The sequence below is a fragment of the Heloderma suspectum genome, chromosome 4 (assembly GCF_057233095.1).
Source record: "Heloderma suspectum isolate Gila_16-S chromosome 4, 16-S_ref, whole genome shotgun sequence".
NCBI lineage: Eukaryota > Metazoa > Chordata > Lepidosauria > Squamata > Helodermatidae > Heloderma > Heloderma suspectum.
The window spans coordinates 137,446,374-137,465,619 of NC_139461.1; the positions used below are offsets into that span (position 1 = coordinate 137,446,374).

Below are 19,246 nucleotides of genomic sequence, written 5' to 3' on the forward strand. Positions count from 1 at the left end.
TATGTATGTATGTATGTGAGATGGCTAGATAGCATCACCGATGCAATGAATATGGACTTGAGCACGCTCCGGGAGAGAGCGCAGGACAGGAAGGCCTGGCGTGCTATGGTCCATGGGGTCACGAAGAGTCGGACACGACTGAACGACTGAACAACAACAATGTATGTATGTATATACTATCTGTGTGTGTGCGTGTGCGTGTGTGTGCGATGAACTTTAATAAAACACTGCCATCCTCCATTTTGCCACATATGTATGTCAAACTACAAGCGCTGGTTCCTTGGTGTCATTGTTCATTCCAGTCCTGTGTGTGCTTGCTCATTCCACAGGTTATGCTTGTATGATGGTGGCGTTCTTAGCGAGTGTCTATTACAATATGATTTTGGCCTGGGTGGTGTGGTATTTTGCAAACTCTTTCAAAGAACCCTTACCTTGGAGCTCCTGTCCAAAAGACACCAGCAAACCAGGTGCGTTCCAAGCGTCTTACTGCTTTCTAGTATCTGAGTAATTTCAAATGTACCCTTCAGCCACAGCATGACCTTTTGTATGGCAGCACTGCCCGGTTTGAGAGGGCTTTGGGGAAGGTGTCCTGCACTGACCCTACACTCCTCCAGCGCAGAGCTCCACTTTCTCCCATCACTCCACTTTCTCCCCCAACCCCTCACAGCATGCAAACTCCCAACAACCCTTTTTCCCCTCCTTCAAAATGAACCCAAAGAGCTTATTATCTGGGTAAGACAGAGGGGAGAATATATCCCTGCTGCGGGTGGGCGGACTGTGGCTTGGAGGTGTGTGTGAGTGAGAGAGAAAAAGGAGCAGCTGGGGCAAAGAGCAAGATAATCAAGCTTGCTCTTGCTTTCACATAGAATCATAGAATAGTAGGGTTGGAAGGGGCCTACAAGGCCATCGAGTCCAACATGGACTCCACTAAACTCCAGCGAGTGCTGATCAGCTCCCTGAGGTGAACTTAATCCCACTTAGAGTCTCTGCACCCTATACTAGCGTTCCCAGCCAGGTAGCGGAAGGCTGGTATACACTTTGGTTGGCATGACGTGAGGGCAGTTAATATGCCACAGTGGCTTGTTAACCACCTTGTGCATACTGGTTTGATCTACATACTTACCCTTGCCAGATGCAGCTTGTCGTGACATCCAAACCGGGGATGGGTGGGTGGTTGGGGTGGTTAACAGACCACCAGCAACCCTGCAACAGGCCATAGGTTCTTGGTGGTTTGTAAACCTTCCCAGCTCGGCACCCTCGCCAGGTTCAAGATGTCATGAATCCAAGTGAGGAATTACGTTGCAAAAAAATTGAACTTCAGATAACAATACAACCCCCCCCCCCCGCATATAGAAAAGCAACACATTGGGGGAAAGAAGTTCTTTATCTGATATATTATTAATGTATTTGGATGGAGCTTGGACAGAGCATCCAAAAATGTAATGTATCACCTCCAGCCTGAACTGGTGTGGGGCAAGAAAGACTACCGCATTAGGAACTTCCTTGAAATTAAGTAAATAATGTCCCAGATGGTTTCCTCGATATTATTCAATAAAAGAGCTGATTTGTTTGTTCGAAGTACTTTTATGCTGCTCCTCAGCCACAAATGCTCTCAGAGCAGGTTACATATAATCAATTAAACAAGTGGCTTACAATCTAAAATGACAGACACATAAGGAAAAAGGAATGGGGAGGGAATAGGAAAGATATCTAATAATTGAATATCCAGCTTGATAATGCCCACTGTGCTTGCTATTTCAGAACTCAATGAAGAATGTCGTAAAAGCACTGCATCCAATTTTTTTTGGTATAGACGCACTTTAAACATAGGCTCAGACATCACACAGAGTGGCCCATTACTGTGGTGGTTGGTTTTATGCTTGGCGATTTGCTGGATAATTGTGTACACCTGTACAATCCGAGGAATTGAATCAACTGGAAAGGTGAGGGGGCAGAATTGCAGGGTGTATATAGTTCATTGCCCGAGTTCTCATTGAGATGGTAAACCCATATCTGGAATGCACCGCCTGAGACAGCTAGCAGCTCACATGACTGAATGGTCCACCGTATGTATTTGCACACAGAAAACCAGTCTGTTGGGGAGAAGCCTAAATTAGGCTTCTCCCTGAAATCTGTTTTTGTTTTTAACATGCAGCAAAGTTTTGATATGCATTCCATCATCTTAGTCTCTGCCTACTGTCTGAAATCATACAGCCCAGACAGATTCCATGTTGTTGTTGTTTTTGTTGTTGTTGTTGTTGTTAGAGGGGTTCTAGTCCCAAAGTACTTAGGGCTTTGAAGGACAAAGCCAGCACATTGAATTGAGCTTGGAAGCAAAGTAAGAACCAGTGAAGCTGATGTAGGATCTATATAACATGTTCTGAAAGAGAAACTTCCATCAGAAGCCTCCCAGCTATATTCTGGATGAATTGCAGCTTCCAGACTGTCTTCAAGGATAGCCCCATGTAAAGTGCATTGCAGTAGTCTAACCTCCTGTAGTATAATGGAGAGCATGGATGACTGAGACCAGATTTTATATCTGGCACAGGAGCCTGTGTATGTTTAAGCAAATGTACACGATGGCCTCAATCTAGCTCAAGCAGCATGAAACTAGATGCTCTAAATTGGTACGTGAATCCACATTGTCTCTGCCACGTTCAGCCAGGGAACGGATGAACATTGCACAGGTGCATACACAGAACTTCCTTGCTGGACTGAGGTGATGGTGTTTGCTTAAGCATTTAATATCTTGCCTCATGCTTGTGATCTTTCCGCTGAATGGTTCCCAGTGCCCAAAGCAAAGCAAAGTCAAAATTATAGGATAATCTGTTATAAAATACAGCTATAGGAAACGCTTTATTGGAAATCAGCTTTTCTTTTTGAACACATCCACTCCATTACAGATCACCCAGCAGTCACACAAAGGCCTATGAGCGGGGAGTGCCTGATCCCCTGTGGCAGGTGCACAGCCGTGTGATGCTGCCTGGGGTCTGCATGGGTGTGTGCATGCACATGCACACGTCCCAGCAATCCTGACACAGGTCACTCTTTCCTCACTCCTAGCATCAGCAGGGAAAGAGTGATCTATACAGGGGTCTCTGGGGAGGGAGTGGAGACCCTTCCCTCTACCCGTCCCCAACAATCCTGATACAGTTCACTCTATCCTTGCTGCTGCTACCAGACAGGAAAGCGTGATCTGTATCAGGATCACTGTGGGAGGGAATTCATCATGCATGCCAGTGTGTGCATTTGCCCTTGGGGGCCGCAGTTAAGACCTTGTAGCTGCACATGGCCCCCAGGCCACAGGTTGTGTACCCCGGTTCCATGGGTTCACTTGGGATCTCAGGCTCCAGTGGGACCAGGGAGTGCCACAGCCCAGTAGCAAACAACAGGCTTTGCAGGCAGAAAGTTCCTGAGATGACTGCTAGCATCTCCTAAGACTTGAAAGGTCTTAGATAGCCAGGCTGGGAACAGCCTTGAGAAGCCACTGCAATTTAGAATAGGTGCTTTGCTGAGTCCTATCCTGGCATGCTAACCACTACACCACAGTGGATGGCAGCATCCCACTGGCCATGCTTGCTGGGGATGATGGGAGTTGCAGTCCCACACATCTGGAGGGCACCAGGTTGGGGCTGCTCTAGGTATATGGGAGGAAAATTGCACAGTTCTTGTCTAGCTGACATCGGCTCCATAAGACTCAGGGAGCAGCTCTAATGGCTCCAAAATTTTGGTTAGATCATTGGGGGAAAACTGTCAGTCACATGGCTGAAATCATGTGAAAGCTAACAACAACCTCTCTAGTGCTGATCTGTTTCATGTTATTTTTATGCTTGCCTCTGACAGTTTTTCTGCTTTCCCCCTCCTCCCAGGTGATATATGTTACAGCCACATTTCCTTATTTAATGCTGACGGTGTTCCTTGTTTATGGACTGACTCTCCCAGGAGCTGTTCAAGGGCTGATCTACCTCTTCACTCCTGATGCAAGTGTTTATTCCCTTTATTCTTGGTGTTCCACCTGATATTATTAACAGTCTGACTTAATGTTCCTTGGTCTTTTAGGTGTGGCTTTGAATGTAAGACAATGATAATTCATGCTGCTTCTTTATTTACCAACAAATGCTGGATGGGATCCATACAGAAGAGGTGGACAGAAGATGGGGGGAGCTCAGAAGTCCTGATACACATGTAGAGCTCCTTGGGCCGTGACTAGGGATGGCGTGGGCACCTGATTCCATCTGGGAAATTGGCAAAATTCCCCTGCCCGTACCCCCGAGCCCTGCTCGCCAAGCCCCTGTCCCCACTTGCCCCCTGCCCATGCTCTGCGAGCGGCTCGCGCTCACCTATAGAATCATAGAATAGTAGGGTTGGAAGGGGCCTACAAGCCCATTGAGTCCAACCTCAGTGGCCTCATCAAGCACTGTGGTCACAATGTTTTGAAAAATAAAACGGCAAACACCAAAATGCACATATTTGTGTATGTGCAAAATGCTCATTTTTGCGAAAATGCACAATTTCACACATGCACAAATATGTGCATGAAAGGTACCATCCAAGGTGATGAACCCAATTTGGGGACAGGGTTCAGCACTTTGGATAGCAGTGTTAGAGGTTTGGCTGGTGGTCACCAAAACCCTGAATGGAATCACAGCCCCTCCGGAACTGAAGTCTCCAGCTGCCACTGGCATACGCGTTCTTCTGCTGCCCCCTGCTGCATTTCCCCCACCACCTGCATCTCCCCACCACTGCATCTCCCAGCCCCCTGCCACATCTGCCCCCACCGCATCCCCCCCATTTGCCATATCTCCCCAACAACCTCCCCACCACATTTCTCCCCCCTTCCCCTCCCATTATCATCACTGCTGCTGCTACTGCTCTCTGGCACAGCTCTTCAGAGAGCTGGTGAGGCCCAAATGCCTGGCTCTAAGTGGGTCCTTCTTCAGAGCCAGGCATTGTGGGATGGGGTGCCCCAGAAGATCACCTGTACCACGGTGCTTAAATTATCTAGAGTTCCCCACAGTGGACCAAATCTTACATTTCCTGGCACTAGTTTGCCCACTGGCTTTTTGGGTCAGTGGGCACATTGGGAATTTTGAGAAAAGGCTGCTAGGAGCAGGGACTTGACCATTTATAAAATGGCTGCCATGGCCAGTCACAAGGCAAGGCAACTGGTGAGACTGAAGAAAAGTAACTTTCGCAAGAACCTAAGTACAAGGCAGAGGTGGGGGTCTGCGCTCCCAAACACAAACCCACTCTTTTGAACCTAAATAAAGATGGAACTGGAGGCAGCACTGTGCTTCACTGCATGCCAGCCTCCCAGTTAATTTGTTTTTGTTTAATTAAACAAAAAAAATCAGGAAGGGCAGGGAACCTCGTGGGCGCCAAGGGAGGTGTCTGCAGGTACACTGGTGGCTCCAAGGTAAGGACATGGGGAGTATTCCTCCCCTCTTGTGCCATGGGAGTAGTGTCTACGGCCCCATGGGTTTGAGGAGTTTAAATCAGAGCTGTGTGCAAATGGCCCCTCAAAATGCTCCAGCCTATTTGTGGGCAGAGAAATTGTGGGGGTGGGGGGAGACACAATTTCAGCGAATTTCTCTTAGGGAAAGAGAAATTCTCCAACAGATAGGGCTCACTGTTAGCAGGGGTTGTAGCACAGCTTCTTTCTTCTTTCCTAAGGGTTTACTGCACTGCTCCTGCAAGTGGCAACAGCATCAACTACGCTGAGGCTTCCACTTTTCTGAGGCAGAATTTTGAATTTCATTTGGTTTTTGAGCTTACCTACTCAGTGCGAGGTGGCCGAGGGTGCTGTGTGTGTGTTTCCTCTCTCTACTGCACATCTTTCCATTGCTCTGCAGCCTCCCAGGCCACCTGCACTTTCTGAACTGCAAAAGCCCCATGGGAGGAATTGGCTCATGATGTCTTCCTCATGATGGCTTTAATTAAAGTGTGGGAAGCTGAGGAGGCTACAAGCTGCCATGGAAACTATTGTACAATGAAAGACAGGTCAATCACGCACGCTCCATGGACAGCTCATAAGTAAAGTAAGATCAAGAACCCCAAACCTAACCCATAAGAATTTCTCCAAAATGTTCTTCTTTGAATTTCTTTTCGAAAGCAATTGCTTTTCTATCAAACGGAATGAGAACAGTTGAAAAAATGTGGGAGAAATTTTCGGCACAGCACTAGTTTAAATGCTACTGACTTTTCCCTGCACGAGGAAGTGAATACCTGACATTTTCGCCAATAAAGCACATTTCAGGCATAGCATGGGAAGGTGAGAGTGTGTGCTTTTTATTTGTGTGTGTGCACGTATCTGCCTGAATGATGAGCAATGAGAGAGGGCTGTGCCATCATTTTAAACATGACAGACCAGTCCTTGGAATGTTCTCTTTGTGGAAGTTCTGGAAGGGTCAGCAACATCCCTGCTTCTCCATCACCAGGTGGAGCTGGCCTGGCATGGCCAGGAAGCCCCCTCTCCCTGAAGAGGCAGCAGGTCAAGACTTGGCCTTGCCTTCTGACTCAAGGGGAGATGCTCTCCCAAAGAACTGAGAGTGCCCTTTGGTATCCATGAAGAGCAGGAATTCACAGTAAGGAAGTGTCCTTTTCTAGAATTCATGGACATATGCAACTGTAGGTCAAGCTATAGCTATAGGCGGGCAGGGTAAAACTGGGGCCTGAGGACCAAATTCCATTTTGGAGAAGCTTTTGGGGGCCATGTTCCAATGCTGGGCAGGCCAAAGAAAAAAGTGTCATGGCCAAAATGGCAGAAATACCAGCATATTTTAGCTTAAAGTTCTCACTCTCCTTGGGGGAGGCATTCCAACCTTTCAGATTGAGGGAAAACTGCACAAAAGCCAGGAAACCACCAAGCAATCAGGGATTGAGGGAAAGGGGGTGGGGCCACGGGAAGGGGCCATGGATATCTGGGGATTCCCAGAGGGCCCGTTTGTGCAATGGCTTGAGGTTCGGCACCCCTAGGGTAGAACTACATGTTCTAAAGCAAACATGGGCTTCTGGACCTGTGTGTGCTGCCTAGCTGTGCTAATGCAGAGGTGTGTGTGTTGGGTCTTTGCTGGGAAGCCGGTGGGCGCTTAACCTTTCCTGTGCCCACCAAACGTCCCCTGCAGATGTTCCCCCTGTTTTCTCTCCTCACTTCTCCTCCAGAAGGGCTCCAAGACTGGAAGGAGCTTGGGTGCAAGGAAAAACACCCTCGCCCGCTTTTGCAGAGGAGCCTCAGCCATGCCTCCTCCCACCCACTGATTGTCCCCCTGCAAAAATGCCCCCTGCAATTTACATTGACTTTGTGCAACACGTCCTTGCCATTGTAACATGTAGTTCTGGTTTTAATTTGTTGAATGAAAGAAGCACAGCCGTTTTTCACTACGTGCCAGGAAGGCCCGCATTAATGAAATAAGCAATAGAATTATGAGAATGTGTTTATTCTTGTCCTGTGTTGTATTTTTAGTTTTTAATTTTCTTTAAACAGGTGAAAATCCTCAAAAATCCACGAGCATGGCTTGATGCTGCCACACAGATTTTCTATTCTCTTTCTTTAGCATTGGGGGGACACACAGCATATTCAAGCTACAACCCGCAAAAGTAGGTATAAAGGAGCTTAATTTTCCAGATTGTAGCTGTTTCTCACAGCCTGTCTGCGGATCTGCTGTTTTCAGCAGGCCAGTTCACCCAGTCAGATACTACTCCTACATGATGTATCTCAACCGTTCATACAGATGGGACTTAATGCATTTAGCCTGTCCTGGAGCCCTGCTGACACCTCCCTCTTGTATGTGAATAATGCCCTCTTGGTTACAAAAGCCACAACACACATCTCTGAACATCAGAAATAGAGAGAGTGATGATCCAAAACTTCCCTGCTTTCCCTGCCCCCTCAAACCAAAAGTATATTTTACACTGCGTTCTGTACTTGTAAACATTTTCTAAATTACATTTTCTAGCATTCTATATTTGAGTAAAATTGCGGAATAGCACAAAATGCACATGCTGAGGAAAATCCATCTACACTCCCAGTCCTGAACATACAATGTTCTGAACATACAATCCAAACATACAATATACATACACACATATATACTACATACAAACATACATATCCAAGCATACAATCCAAACATACAATATACATGCATACAATATACACACATACAATACACATACATACATACAAACATACATATCCAAACATACAACATCCAAACATCCAATGTTCTGAACAAACAATATTCTGAACATACAATCTACACTCCCAGTCCTGAACAATGGTCTGAAAGTTTTAGTAATGCTATTGTTGGCTAGTTTCTAAACATCTTGGGACAGGGGAAAATTATTTTAGGCCCTGATATTGGGTCTGAAATGAGAACACAGTGGGGATCTGTGCACCCCAGAGTAGCTGGTTCCCCCCCCCACTGTAGCTCCACCTACCATTCCCAGTTCCGCCCCTTAATTTTAGCATATAAACTGTGTAGTTGAGCCTCTTGAGGCATCCACAGCCCCTCTCTATTCAAATCCATTTTGATGTACTATTAGGCTGACCAGATACAAAGGAGGAACTCATGTACCTTTTAAAGAGAAAACATATATGCGTGTGCTTCCATATGGTTAGTATCGTGTTTAAACTGGGTTGGTAGCTTATGCCTCGCAACAAGAGCGCTCCATCATGGAGATACTCCTGGGTGTGGTCATGTTGCATGCGTATTCTCCAGCAACCCCATTTAAACAAGATGAAAACATGACACACTCAGCATTACATTCAAAGCAGGCTTAAATGATTATTAGTTGTAGCCACACCCAGGTGGTTACAAATAATGGCCAATGACCATGTGGCTGTCATGATGGGTGTTATAGGCCAATACATCTGGAGGCCACCAGGTTGGCAAAGGCTGCTATAACTTTCACAGTTGTGCACGTGACAGAGGCCGCTTGCTTCTCTCCCCCACCCCTTAAAAGTCTTGCTGCACTATTTAGACCCCCAACTCCTGCCCCTGACCCCTTCAAAGGTGCTTCTCCTTTCCAGTTGTTCAGCCTAAGAGGGAAAGATGGAGGAGTCCAGAAGACTTGTGACAAAGACTTGTCATCTTATGGCGTATGCTACGTTCCAGTTAGAATTATTCCTGTGCCCTGCATATGCTATGTTCCATTTTGAATTAGCCCTGTGCCCTGTTTGTGGCAACTTCCATCCGTTTATTGGTGGGAGGACTCAGTGCTGTCCTTTGTAGAGCTTAATCAGCTTGGATGTGAACTTTTCTCCTAGAAATGACTGTGAAAAGGACGCTCTTGTAATTGCAGTGGCAAACAGTCTGACGTCTATGTATGCCTCAATCCCAGTTTTTTCTATCCTGGGGTTCAAAGCAACAATGGGCTATTGGGACTGCTTGGATAGGTGAGCCATTACAGTTTCATGTATTAAACTTAGTCACCAATTTAATGTGTTGATTCAAGTCCTGTGTTCATTGTGTAGTATTTTGTCTTCTTCTGTTATGATTTAAGCTACTTTGAGGGGCCGTAGAGGGTAGAATTAAAACAATGTGTAGCATGGAACATATAAAGTTTTATTTTTAATATTAAAATGTCAAGTATAATTAAACAAACATAATTTATTTATTGATACAAGTATTTATATACATGAATCATAGGTCGATATGGCTGATCAGCCAATGTCAGTGTTTCCAATAACAATGGAGACTCTGAAGCCGTAAATGTGGCCAGACCAAACCTAGATTCCAACAAGTGTTGCAGTTGCAAGTATTGCCATTCAGCCTTAGTGGGTAAATCGTATTTAGCTTGCAGATCAGAGAATGACAGAAACTCATCGGCTGGACCCAATAATTGTCCAGACCCAATCATCTGTACGCCTTTATAAACACAGGTGCAGGCCAAAGTACAATGATATGCTAGTAACATATGGCCTGTAAACAAATCATGAAGGGATTAAGAGACACGTGCACTTTGAAGGTTTCAATAAACACCATTACGTTAAACCTTTAATTAGATTTGACTTTTCTCCGCAAACTGTGTCCGCAGGGAACCAATATAGTATAAAAGAATGATAAAATTGGAAGGGGACATTTAGGCCATCACGTCCACCCCACCCCACCCCGGCTCACTGCAAGAATCCAGTTTTATAGCATCCCTGACAGAGGCCTGTTCAGTCTCTGCTTGAATACCTCTAGTGACAGAGAGCCAATCACATCCCTAGGCAGTTGGTTTCATTGTCTGACTACTCTGTCAGGAAGTTTCTCCCAATGTTCAGCCGAAATCTGCCTACCTGTAGTGCATGTTCCGTGTGAATGTGTATTAAGTCAGGTATAGTTCTTTATATTAAAGACAATTTAGGGCACAATCCTATGCATGCCTAGTCAGAAAAAGTCCTACAGAAAGTCCCAGTGTTCCCCAGCCAGCCATGTACTTCTGCAGACCTCAGGGTTATTTATAGTGTGCTGATATTTCCTTCTTGTGCATGGGTGGTGCTGTTTAGGGCTACAAAGAGATCAGTATTAAGTACAAAGAGATAGTATATTAGTATATTGTTGGTTGTCTTTGTCAGGAAATATAGCAATGCAAATAAGTGACATCATTCCTGGCTTCCCTGACAGGAATATTAAAGACCTCACCGATGCATTTAATCTGACGCAGCAAAGCATCACAAGAGACAAGTATACCATTTGGTTTGAGTCCTTGAGCACATCATCTTCACAAAAAGTGGCTGCGCTTAAACTGAAAAAATGTGATCTTCAACATTTCCTGGATCAGGTATTATACAAACATAACAAAATGTGATGCAGTCATGAAAAAACTGGACTGATTTTGTTGTTGTGAAGAGGGTCTCAGTGGGGTCTGCCTGTGCTTAGATTTCACTGAGAAATGCACATCTGTGGTTGGGATACAGAGAGCTGTTTCAGGAATGCACAAAGACTTGGACAGGCCAACCACTAATGTCAACAGACTTCCCTTTTCAGGCCATTCCACAAACTATATGGCATAGGAGTGGGGACAGGTCCTACAAACACAACCAAAATCAACCCAAGGATATGAGGATGAAAATGTTTTTGAATGCCCAAATGTAGAAGGGAAGGAAATAGGCCATGAGTATATGGCAGAACATGATAGCCAATCGCAGAAGCCTAAGTGCCATAGTAAAAGAGGCACATGCCAGAGACATCTGGGGAGGGACACTGTGTATAGGTGTTTCTACGCAAATGCTAGAAGCCTCCGAGCCAACATTAGGAATTTGGAGTGCTTGGTTTTAAAGGAGAACCTGGATATAGTGGGCATTACAGAAACCTGGTGGAGTGAACTGGTGGGATATGGTCATCTCTGGATGTAAACTCTACAGGAAGGACAGGGAAGGGTGTACTGGGGGAGGTGTTGCCCTGTACGTCAGAGGGCATAGTGTCACGCAGACTAGAACATCTAAAAGGGGTAGGCTTTTCCACAGAAGCGCTGTGGGTGACAATACCGGACTCCAAAACTAATTTAGTGCTAGGAACATGCTATCGTCCCCCAGACCAGAATGCTCAGGGTGACCTTGAGATGGAAAACGAAATCAGGGAAGCCTCCAAATGAGGAAGTGTTGTTATAATGGGTGACTTCAATCACCCCGACATTGACTGGATAAATGCATGTTCCAGTCACAACAAAGAGGTTAAATTTCTTGATACCCTAAACAACTGTGCCCAAGAACAGTTGGTCATAGAACTGACCAGAGGGGAGGCAACCTTGGATTTAATCCTAAGTGGTGTTGCCCAGGACCTAGTACGAGATGTAAATGTTGTTGAACCAATTGGAAACAACGACCACAGTGCTATCAGATTGAATATATATTTAACTGGAAAATTGCCCAGGAAGTCCAGCACTGTCACATTTTACTTCAAAAGAGGAAGCTTCTCTAAAATGAAGAAACTGGTGAAAAGGAAGTTGAAAGGGGGAGTCAAGAGGGTTAAATCCCTTCAAAAAGTTTTGAGGTTACTCAAAACGACAATAATAGAAGTCCAGCTAAAATGTATAGCACAGGTTAGGAAAGGTAGCACCAAGTCCAAGATGTTGTTGGCATGGTTAATGAGCAGTGTCAAGGGAGCTATTAGAGAAAGGAGAGCTTTCTTCAGAAAATGGAGGTCTTGCCCAAGTGATGAAAACAAAAGGGAGCATAAGCTTGCATAAATGCGATGCAAGCAGACAATAAGAGATGCCAAAATGGCTGGGGAATACTGGGAGCTGTAGGCCTTTTCTCTGCCTAAACGTGCATAGGATTATGCCCTTAGGTAATTAAAGCAATTGTTCAAATTCAAACCTTCCCCTTCCCATTATCAGACATCCTGGCCTTTGCTTCTGACCTCCCCCCACCCCCTCTTGGTTATCTTTCTGCCAGCTTTAACCACTGGAAACCTGTCTTCAGTTATTTTTTCCCCCTCCTCTAGATCTGGCCACCATTTAGCCACCAGATCAGCCATAGCCAGTAGTGAGGGATGCTGGGAGTTGCATCCAACAACATCTGGAGGCCCGCACATTTCCCATCCCTGCTCTAGATGATGGCCAAGTTATGAGCTGGATCCAGGTGTAGGGGCATGCAACTGGGGTGGTGGAAGAGGACTTCTTCGTCCCTCCTCCCCAAAGCAGCTCTTTCAGTAGCCCCCTAAAAATGCTACATAGAGGGCTGGGCCCTCCTGCTGAATGGGGTAAGCTGTATTGTGTTTGGGGAGGGGGCATCTCCAAAATTCGGGCAGAAGCACCTTCTGTAAGCAGAGGCCTTCTGTCCGCAGAGGGAAGAATCTAGATCCAACCCCGTATTTTTGTCCACTTACTGTGGCAATGGTGAACAACCCAGCTTTTGCCTCTGCATTATAATGAGGGAGCAAGTACAGACTGATCCAGCTGGTTTGATCACTATCTGTTCAATCTGTGAATTTTGCAGAGTGCTTCTGGAAGTGGCTTGGCCTTTATTGTGTTCACAGAAGCTGTCGTTCGGATACCTGGAGCCCAAGCTTGGGCAATTCTGTTTTTTATCATGTTGTTCACTCTGGGCCTCACATCTGTGTTTGGACTCATTCAAAGTATCTTGACGTCTTTCACAGAGTTCCACATTGTGTCTAAATACTTATCCAAGGAGGCTGTGTGTGGTAAGGATATTCTCCAAAAGCTTTTCTCCTCTTTTTCAGCTTTTTCTGTGCTAACATTACCTAGTACTGTAATACTCGAAGAGATTCAGAATGCTTCATGTAAATTATTTCAGTAATCCTCACAACAACCCTGTGAAGTAGGTTAGCATTATCTCCATATTGCAGAGGGGCATTGAAGTATATCGACAGGTCACCTAGTGAGTTCATAGCTGAGATTATGGGTTGGATCCAGACTTATTCATACTTGGGGTAAACCCATAAAAACCAATGGGGCTTTAGTTAGGCATGACCAATGTAAGTCCTATTGATTTCAGCACATCTATTCTAAGAATGATTACATCTGGACCCAACCCAATATTTGGGCTGGGGATACCCCAGGTCCCTAGCTCACTCTCTTAGACACTATGCTATACATTGGTTTTAGATTATTCAGTTGTACAACAAACGAAATGCTAGAAACATGTCCGTCCAGCTGCTTTATCAGCTCCTTCTTGCAAGATATATATAAAAAAGGAAGAGTTTTGTGGCACTGGAAAGCCTAACAAGTGTATTATGGCATTAGGATTCATGGACTCAAGTCTGCTTCATTAGATGCATGAAGTGCTACCCTCGGTCCCAAACTCACAGCTGCAGTCTCTCAAGGACCAGGTGCTCCTTGGTCATCGCAAGAGTAAAGAAAGACAAAATCTCATGAGATCATGGGATTTCCCATGTCTTGTGAGTTGTGGGGGTGAGACTGTTGTCCTTCACCCCATATTTCCTGATTTAAAGATAAATTGCATAAATATATGCAATAATTATATTTCAAGACTGGCATCTGCATCTTCCTTACTGATTGCAATCCATGACTAACTGGAATCAGTAGCAGAAACTCTGTTTTTAATTATTTTGCATTGCACCCTTATATTCTGAGGGGGCTTTAGGGAGACGCCTGCACAAACAGCTAGATTGAGAAGTGGTTTGAGAGATCTGGGATTAGGCGAAACCAGAACAGACATGTTGGAATTATAAACAGATATTTAAATATCAGTGGCTAGTTTCTCTTGTATTTCTTACCCATTAACAGAAAGCTAAACTTTGTCTTCTCCAGGTATGATATGCCTTGCCTCCTTTTTGCTGGGTCTGTGCTTTACTCTGAGATCAGGGAGCTACTGGCTTGAGGTGTTTGATGGCTATGCAGGCTCCATGCCTCTGCTGATCATTGCTTTCTTTGAACTGATTGGTGTTATCTTTGTTTACGGAATGCAAAGGTAAGCTGGACTCTTCCACATACATGACAGTGTTGAGTCTTTCACCATCATTGTTATCCATAAGAAATTCTTAATAACAATAATAGCATTTAAATAGCACTTCAGTGTACTCAAAGTTCATCATGTACATTATCTCAGTAATCCTACAAGCAATGATGTAAGGGAGGCCAATATTATGATGCCCATATTGCAGAAAGAAGAGAATTCACTGCAGAAGTGAGATCTGAATTGGGGAATTCCTCATTCATAGCTCTGCTCTTAGACACTTGTCTACACTAGCTGTCAATAGCTTTCCAAACCTGCCTATGTTTTTTGCACCCTATGAATGCTAATATTTCACCACAGAAAATAAGTTTCATGGATTTTAATCAGGCTGCCATCCATTCTTAAGAAAATATGTTGTTTATTGGCGTAATGAGACCTTCCACAACCCTACCCGCCTTCCACAAACTGGTGCCCCTCAGATGTATTGGATTACAACTTCCAGCATCCCCCAAGTTTGAGGAAGGTTGCTTTATACAGTGTGTGATATATTTGAAAGTCCTCACAAACAACTCAAGGCAGATGACCATACAAGGCTGGATTCATAACTAAACATTTTCTATTAAGTAACAAAGCTAGTAGATATTTATTTATTAATTAAATTTATTAATCACTCATCTGGCCGGTCACCCGGCCACTCTGGGCGATGTACAGCAGTACAATTTAGAACAGTAAAATCACACATTAAACATTATTTAAAAATACCCTAACCCACCCCAAATGCCTGCCTGAATAACCAAGTTTTCATGGCAGAAGCTCATTAAAGAGGGGGCATGGCGGAGTTCCACAGAGTGGGGGCCACCACAGAGAAGGCCCTCTCCCGCGTCCTCACCAGCCTAGCTGTCCCGGCTGACGGGACAGAGAGAGGGCCATCCGAGGCTGATCTTGTTTGAGTGGCCTGTGTGGTGTTGCTGGAGGCACTCCTTGAGATAGGCTGGGCCGGAACGGTATAAGGTTTTAAAGGTCAAAACCAACACCTTGAATTTGGCCCGGAAAACAACTGGTAGCCAGTGCAACTCCTTCAGCACTGGAGTGATATGATCACACCGGCAGCTGTCTTTAATCAGGCGAGCTGCCGTATTCTGCGCCAGTTGCAACTTCTGAACCATCTTCAAGGGTAACCCCATGTAGAGCGCATTACAGTAGTCTAGACGAGAGGAGACTAGGGCATGTACTACCAATGGGAGCAGATGGTTGGGAAGGTAGGGGCACAGCCGCTGTATCAGATGGAGTTGATACAACAAACAGCAGATTCAGCATAACCCAATAATAAGTAAACATAACCGCAGATTCACTTGGATTCAAATATATAACAGTGAGCCCTGTAAGACCATGTTCTCAAGAAGTTCACCTAATTTCCCCTGCATGTTGTAATGTACTGCAGGATTCTGTGGTGATGGCAAAGCTCCTGGCAGTTATTGGTCAAGCTGACCTAATGACATAGCAGGTCCAAACATGCAGAAATGTCTCTGGCTTGCAGAGCTCAGATCCTCAGATTGTAGAGAACGGCAGGGTAGGCAGAAGGGTATTAGACCTGTCCTTGCCCCCGTAGCAAAGTCAAAACCAATTTAGTTAACCACTTGTACCACAGAGAATGCACATGAAAGAACAGAAAAAATATTTGCTGTATGGATCCTGGGAGACGACCATATGGCTGCCTTTACACTGTCTTGGCATTTATTTCCCTTCCTGAGTAACCTAGAAATGGTATCTAATCATAGGATTTTGGTGTCTAATCATTCAGTATCTAACCATAGGATTTTGTGGTCAACAGAGTGACTGGAAATGGTCTTAACAGCACTGGAAACAACAATATTAGGTTATCAGAGGTTTGCAGGCACAATTTCTGAAAATAATGACAGCGGCTTTACTCTCATGTCAGATGTTTGCAGTTAAGGCACAAAAACAGTACATAATAGGATATAATGCTTTATTAATTAGGTTATGTAGGATGCATCGGTTGACCATGGTGTTATAAAAAGCAGCCACCACATGCAGTCTCTCAAGGGCTTCTGAATCTTATCAGAACAGATAAGACAAAATGAAATATTTGGTTTTTCTAAAGCCACGGATACTGACAAGTACTTGTCCATTGCTAATACAGCACAGGAACTAAAGATACCGCTCATAAAAGGCAATCTTCCACTAACCTGGTGTTGTGGCTAATGGCTAAGAATACAGGCAGGCACATGGGAACACAAAAAGTCCTTCAGATATCCTAGTCCCAAGTTGTGAATGGCTTTAAAAGTCAAAACCAGCACTTTGAATTGAGCCTGGAAACAAACTGATCAAAATGCCCAGTCTCACAAGTGTATTTTGGAATAATTGCAGTTTCAGTTTTCACTGAAGTGGCAAACCAGTGTCTAGTCTGGTTTCAGACTGCAGACTTTAGATGGTGGTAGCAGGGGGAATGTCTCAAGACTGAATGTTCATCCATATTAAAAACAAACAAACCCAAACAACCCCCTCCATACATGTCATGGAGAAGGGTTCTAGTTCTAGTTTTCTGCATGGATGGAATTTTTAATATGAAGGAACATTAAACTATGTGAATCTCCACCTGTAGTCTGAAGTGGTACAGCCCAGGACCATGGTTTACTACTTTAGTGGGAACTAAGCCTGAACTTGGAGGCAAAGTTTCTGCAAGACTTTAATGATGGACGTTCTTCTTTGGATCAAGAGAGCCAACTCCATGGATGAGTTGACGTAGAATGTGATTGGAGAGACCTCTCCATTTTCCTACTTTACTTACTCTGCTCTGTGAAAAGTGCTCCAAGCAACAAACATTTTCATTGTTTGGCTAAGTGCACCATGTCATACCTGGTAATGAGTGGAACACAGGACCAGTTTCCACAGGCACATACACCACTTAACAACTCGTAGTTCGATGACTTGAATCTGAATGTGCTAGAGGATAGAATTTCCCTATCACCTGTGGTGTTATTGGATTGCATCCAGACTGGGTCAGGTTTAGAGTGGTCCCACTGAAATCAATGGGGCTTAAGAAAGTCATGACTAACATGTCCCACTGATTTCAGCAGGTCTACTTTAAGGATGACAAAGTCTGGATCCAACCCGTAGCCTTTTGTGCAAGTCAACATTTGAAGTTGCAGTCATCAAGTCATGAACGTGCGCATGTAAACTAGAGATTATACAAGCATGAAGTTTAATTGGACTGGTATCTAGTATGATGCAATGCAAGCGTCAAGGTTCCATTCTCCATAGATCTGTTAAGAACTGTAACCTGTTTGGCTCACAGGTTCTGTGATGATGTAGCATGGATGACAGGACGGCGACCAAATTTCTACTGGAAGGCATCATGGCAAGTTATCAGCCCCGTGTTAATGGTCACCGTGTTTTTGGCCTACTTAGCTGTTCAGAGGCCACCAAGCTACAGTGCATGGAACCCAAACTACGTATGTTACCTCTATACAACTAACTGATTCCTAGCCTTTGCGTTATTTGATGCATATCTCCAGTGTCTTGAACTCATGTGCTCCTAAAGCATAAAAGAGGCAGTGGTTGAAAACAGAGCCAGCCCAAGAACAAGGGAAATGGTTCATTAGGGCTAAAAGGCCATCCAGCTAAGGGCTGGCTCACACATGCACCAAACTGGCAATCCAGCTGAAGCTGGCAGCTTTTATTTCTCTGCTGTGTCATTTTATTGTGGTGTGTATCATTCATGGTTTTAAACAGTACATGTATTATTTTTGTGTAAGCTGCTCTGAGAGCACGGATATAACTATTTAAAATAAATAAATAAAGCCAGGCCAAGTGCTGCCCATGCCCCCTGCATTGGCTGGATGGGCTGCATTCATCTTTGCGGGGCACTGCTTGTACATACCTGCTGTGCATGTGGTAAGTCTACCACAGTAGGGCACTGTGTGTACCCCAAGGCAGATGTGCATGCCATTTCACATTCCAAAAGCTATCCAAATGCCCTCTGGTTCTACTGCTCACTATCAAATGTCAGCCTACATAAACACCTAGAGATGACGCGAAGCATTTTACACAGCCAAAAAGCAGTTTTGCAACAATAGTCCCTTTGAAGTCAAGGCAAAGCACAGAGCTCTTCACTTTTCCTCTTGGAACATTGTCAGTCTTTGCTTACCTCCCCACTTTGTAGCACTAACTTTAGTGTGGTTTTCATGTCATGCATTTGTTTCTCCTATAGGACGATTTTCCTGCAAAAGAGCCGAAAGCTTATCCCAAATGGGTTGTGCTCATCTGTGTCATGCTGGCAGCCATACCGTGTCTACTCATCCTATTTGGAGCAATTTACCATTTTGGGAAAGTTGTGCTGAAAAAGAAGGAGAAGCAAGTGCTACATCCGTCCAACAGCACTGTGGCTAATTGATCTTACTTTCTTTCACTGCAGTCCACACGCCCTTCCCATTTTTTAAAGTACCCCCAATGATGGTAACCTAATGAGAGTCAAGATGAAATGTTTTTTGTGTGAACTGTTGTGATGTCATAGTGGGAGTAGTATGCAAGTATTTCAAATAAATATGCCTTTGTTTATGAACTCTAGAATATTTGAAGGGCTTCACATATTTAAAGCATTTTAACTCCACTCCTCAGTCAAAGAGGCTCCCAGAACAGCTTCAGATCATCATCATCGTCATCATCAACAAAAGTCGGCCCATGCCCCAGGCTTACAATGTAAAAGACATGATACAAAAAAGAAAAAGGAGATGGGGAGGGATGAGGAAAAAATAAAACTCACACACCAGTTCTTAAAGCTATATTTCTTATAATGACCAGCTGGAGTGAAATAGTTCAGGTAGCCTGATGGAATGGCTACTTACAGGTGACCAATGAGGG

The 19,246-nt window shown here is 44.6% G+C and overlaps 1 protein-coding gene across 1 annotated transcript; it reads left to right on the forward strand.

The window, feature by feature from the left end:
• The first annotated feature begins 329 nt into the window (after positions 1–329).
• Positions 330–18,779, forward strand: LOC146347438 (sodium-dependent neutral amino acid transporter B(0)AT3-like). Its single transcript, XM_084851528.1, has 10 exons — positions 330–467; positions 1,762–1,943; positions 3,870–3,980; positions 7,484–7,596; positions 9,269–9,397; positions 10,611–10,767; positions 12,926–13,130; positions 14,221–14,380; positions 17,682–17,838; positions 18,597–18,779. Exons 1-10 carry the CDS (start codon positions 341–343, stop codon positions 18,777–18,779), a joined length of 1,524 nt encoding a protein of 507 aa, XP_084707654.1. The 5' UTR covers positions 330–340.
• Positions 18,780–19,246: the final 467 nt, after the last annotated feature.

Coding starts and splice junctions, on each gene's coding strand:
- LOC146347438 (XM_084851528.1), top strand. CDS start 341: ATGATGGTGGCGTTCTTAGCGAGTGTCTATTACAATATGATTTTGGCC. Junction 1,944..3,869: donor GAATTGAATCAACTGGAAAG/GTGAGGGGGCAG, acceptor CCCTCCTCCCAG/GTGATATATGTTACAGCCAC. Junction 7,597..9,268: donor TCAAGCTACAACCCGCAAAA/GTAGGTATAAAG, acceptor CTTTTCTCCTAG/AAATGACTGTGAAAAGGACG.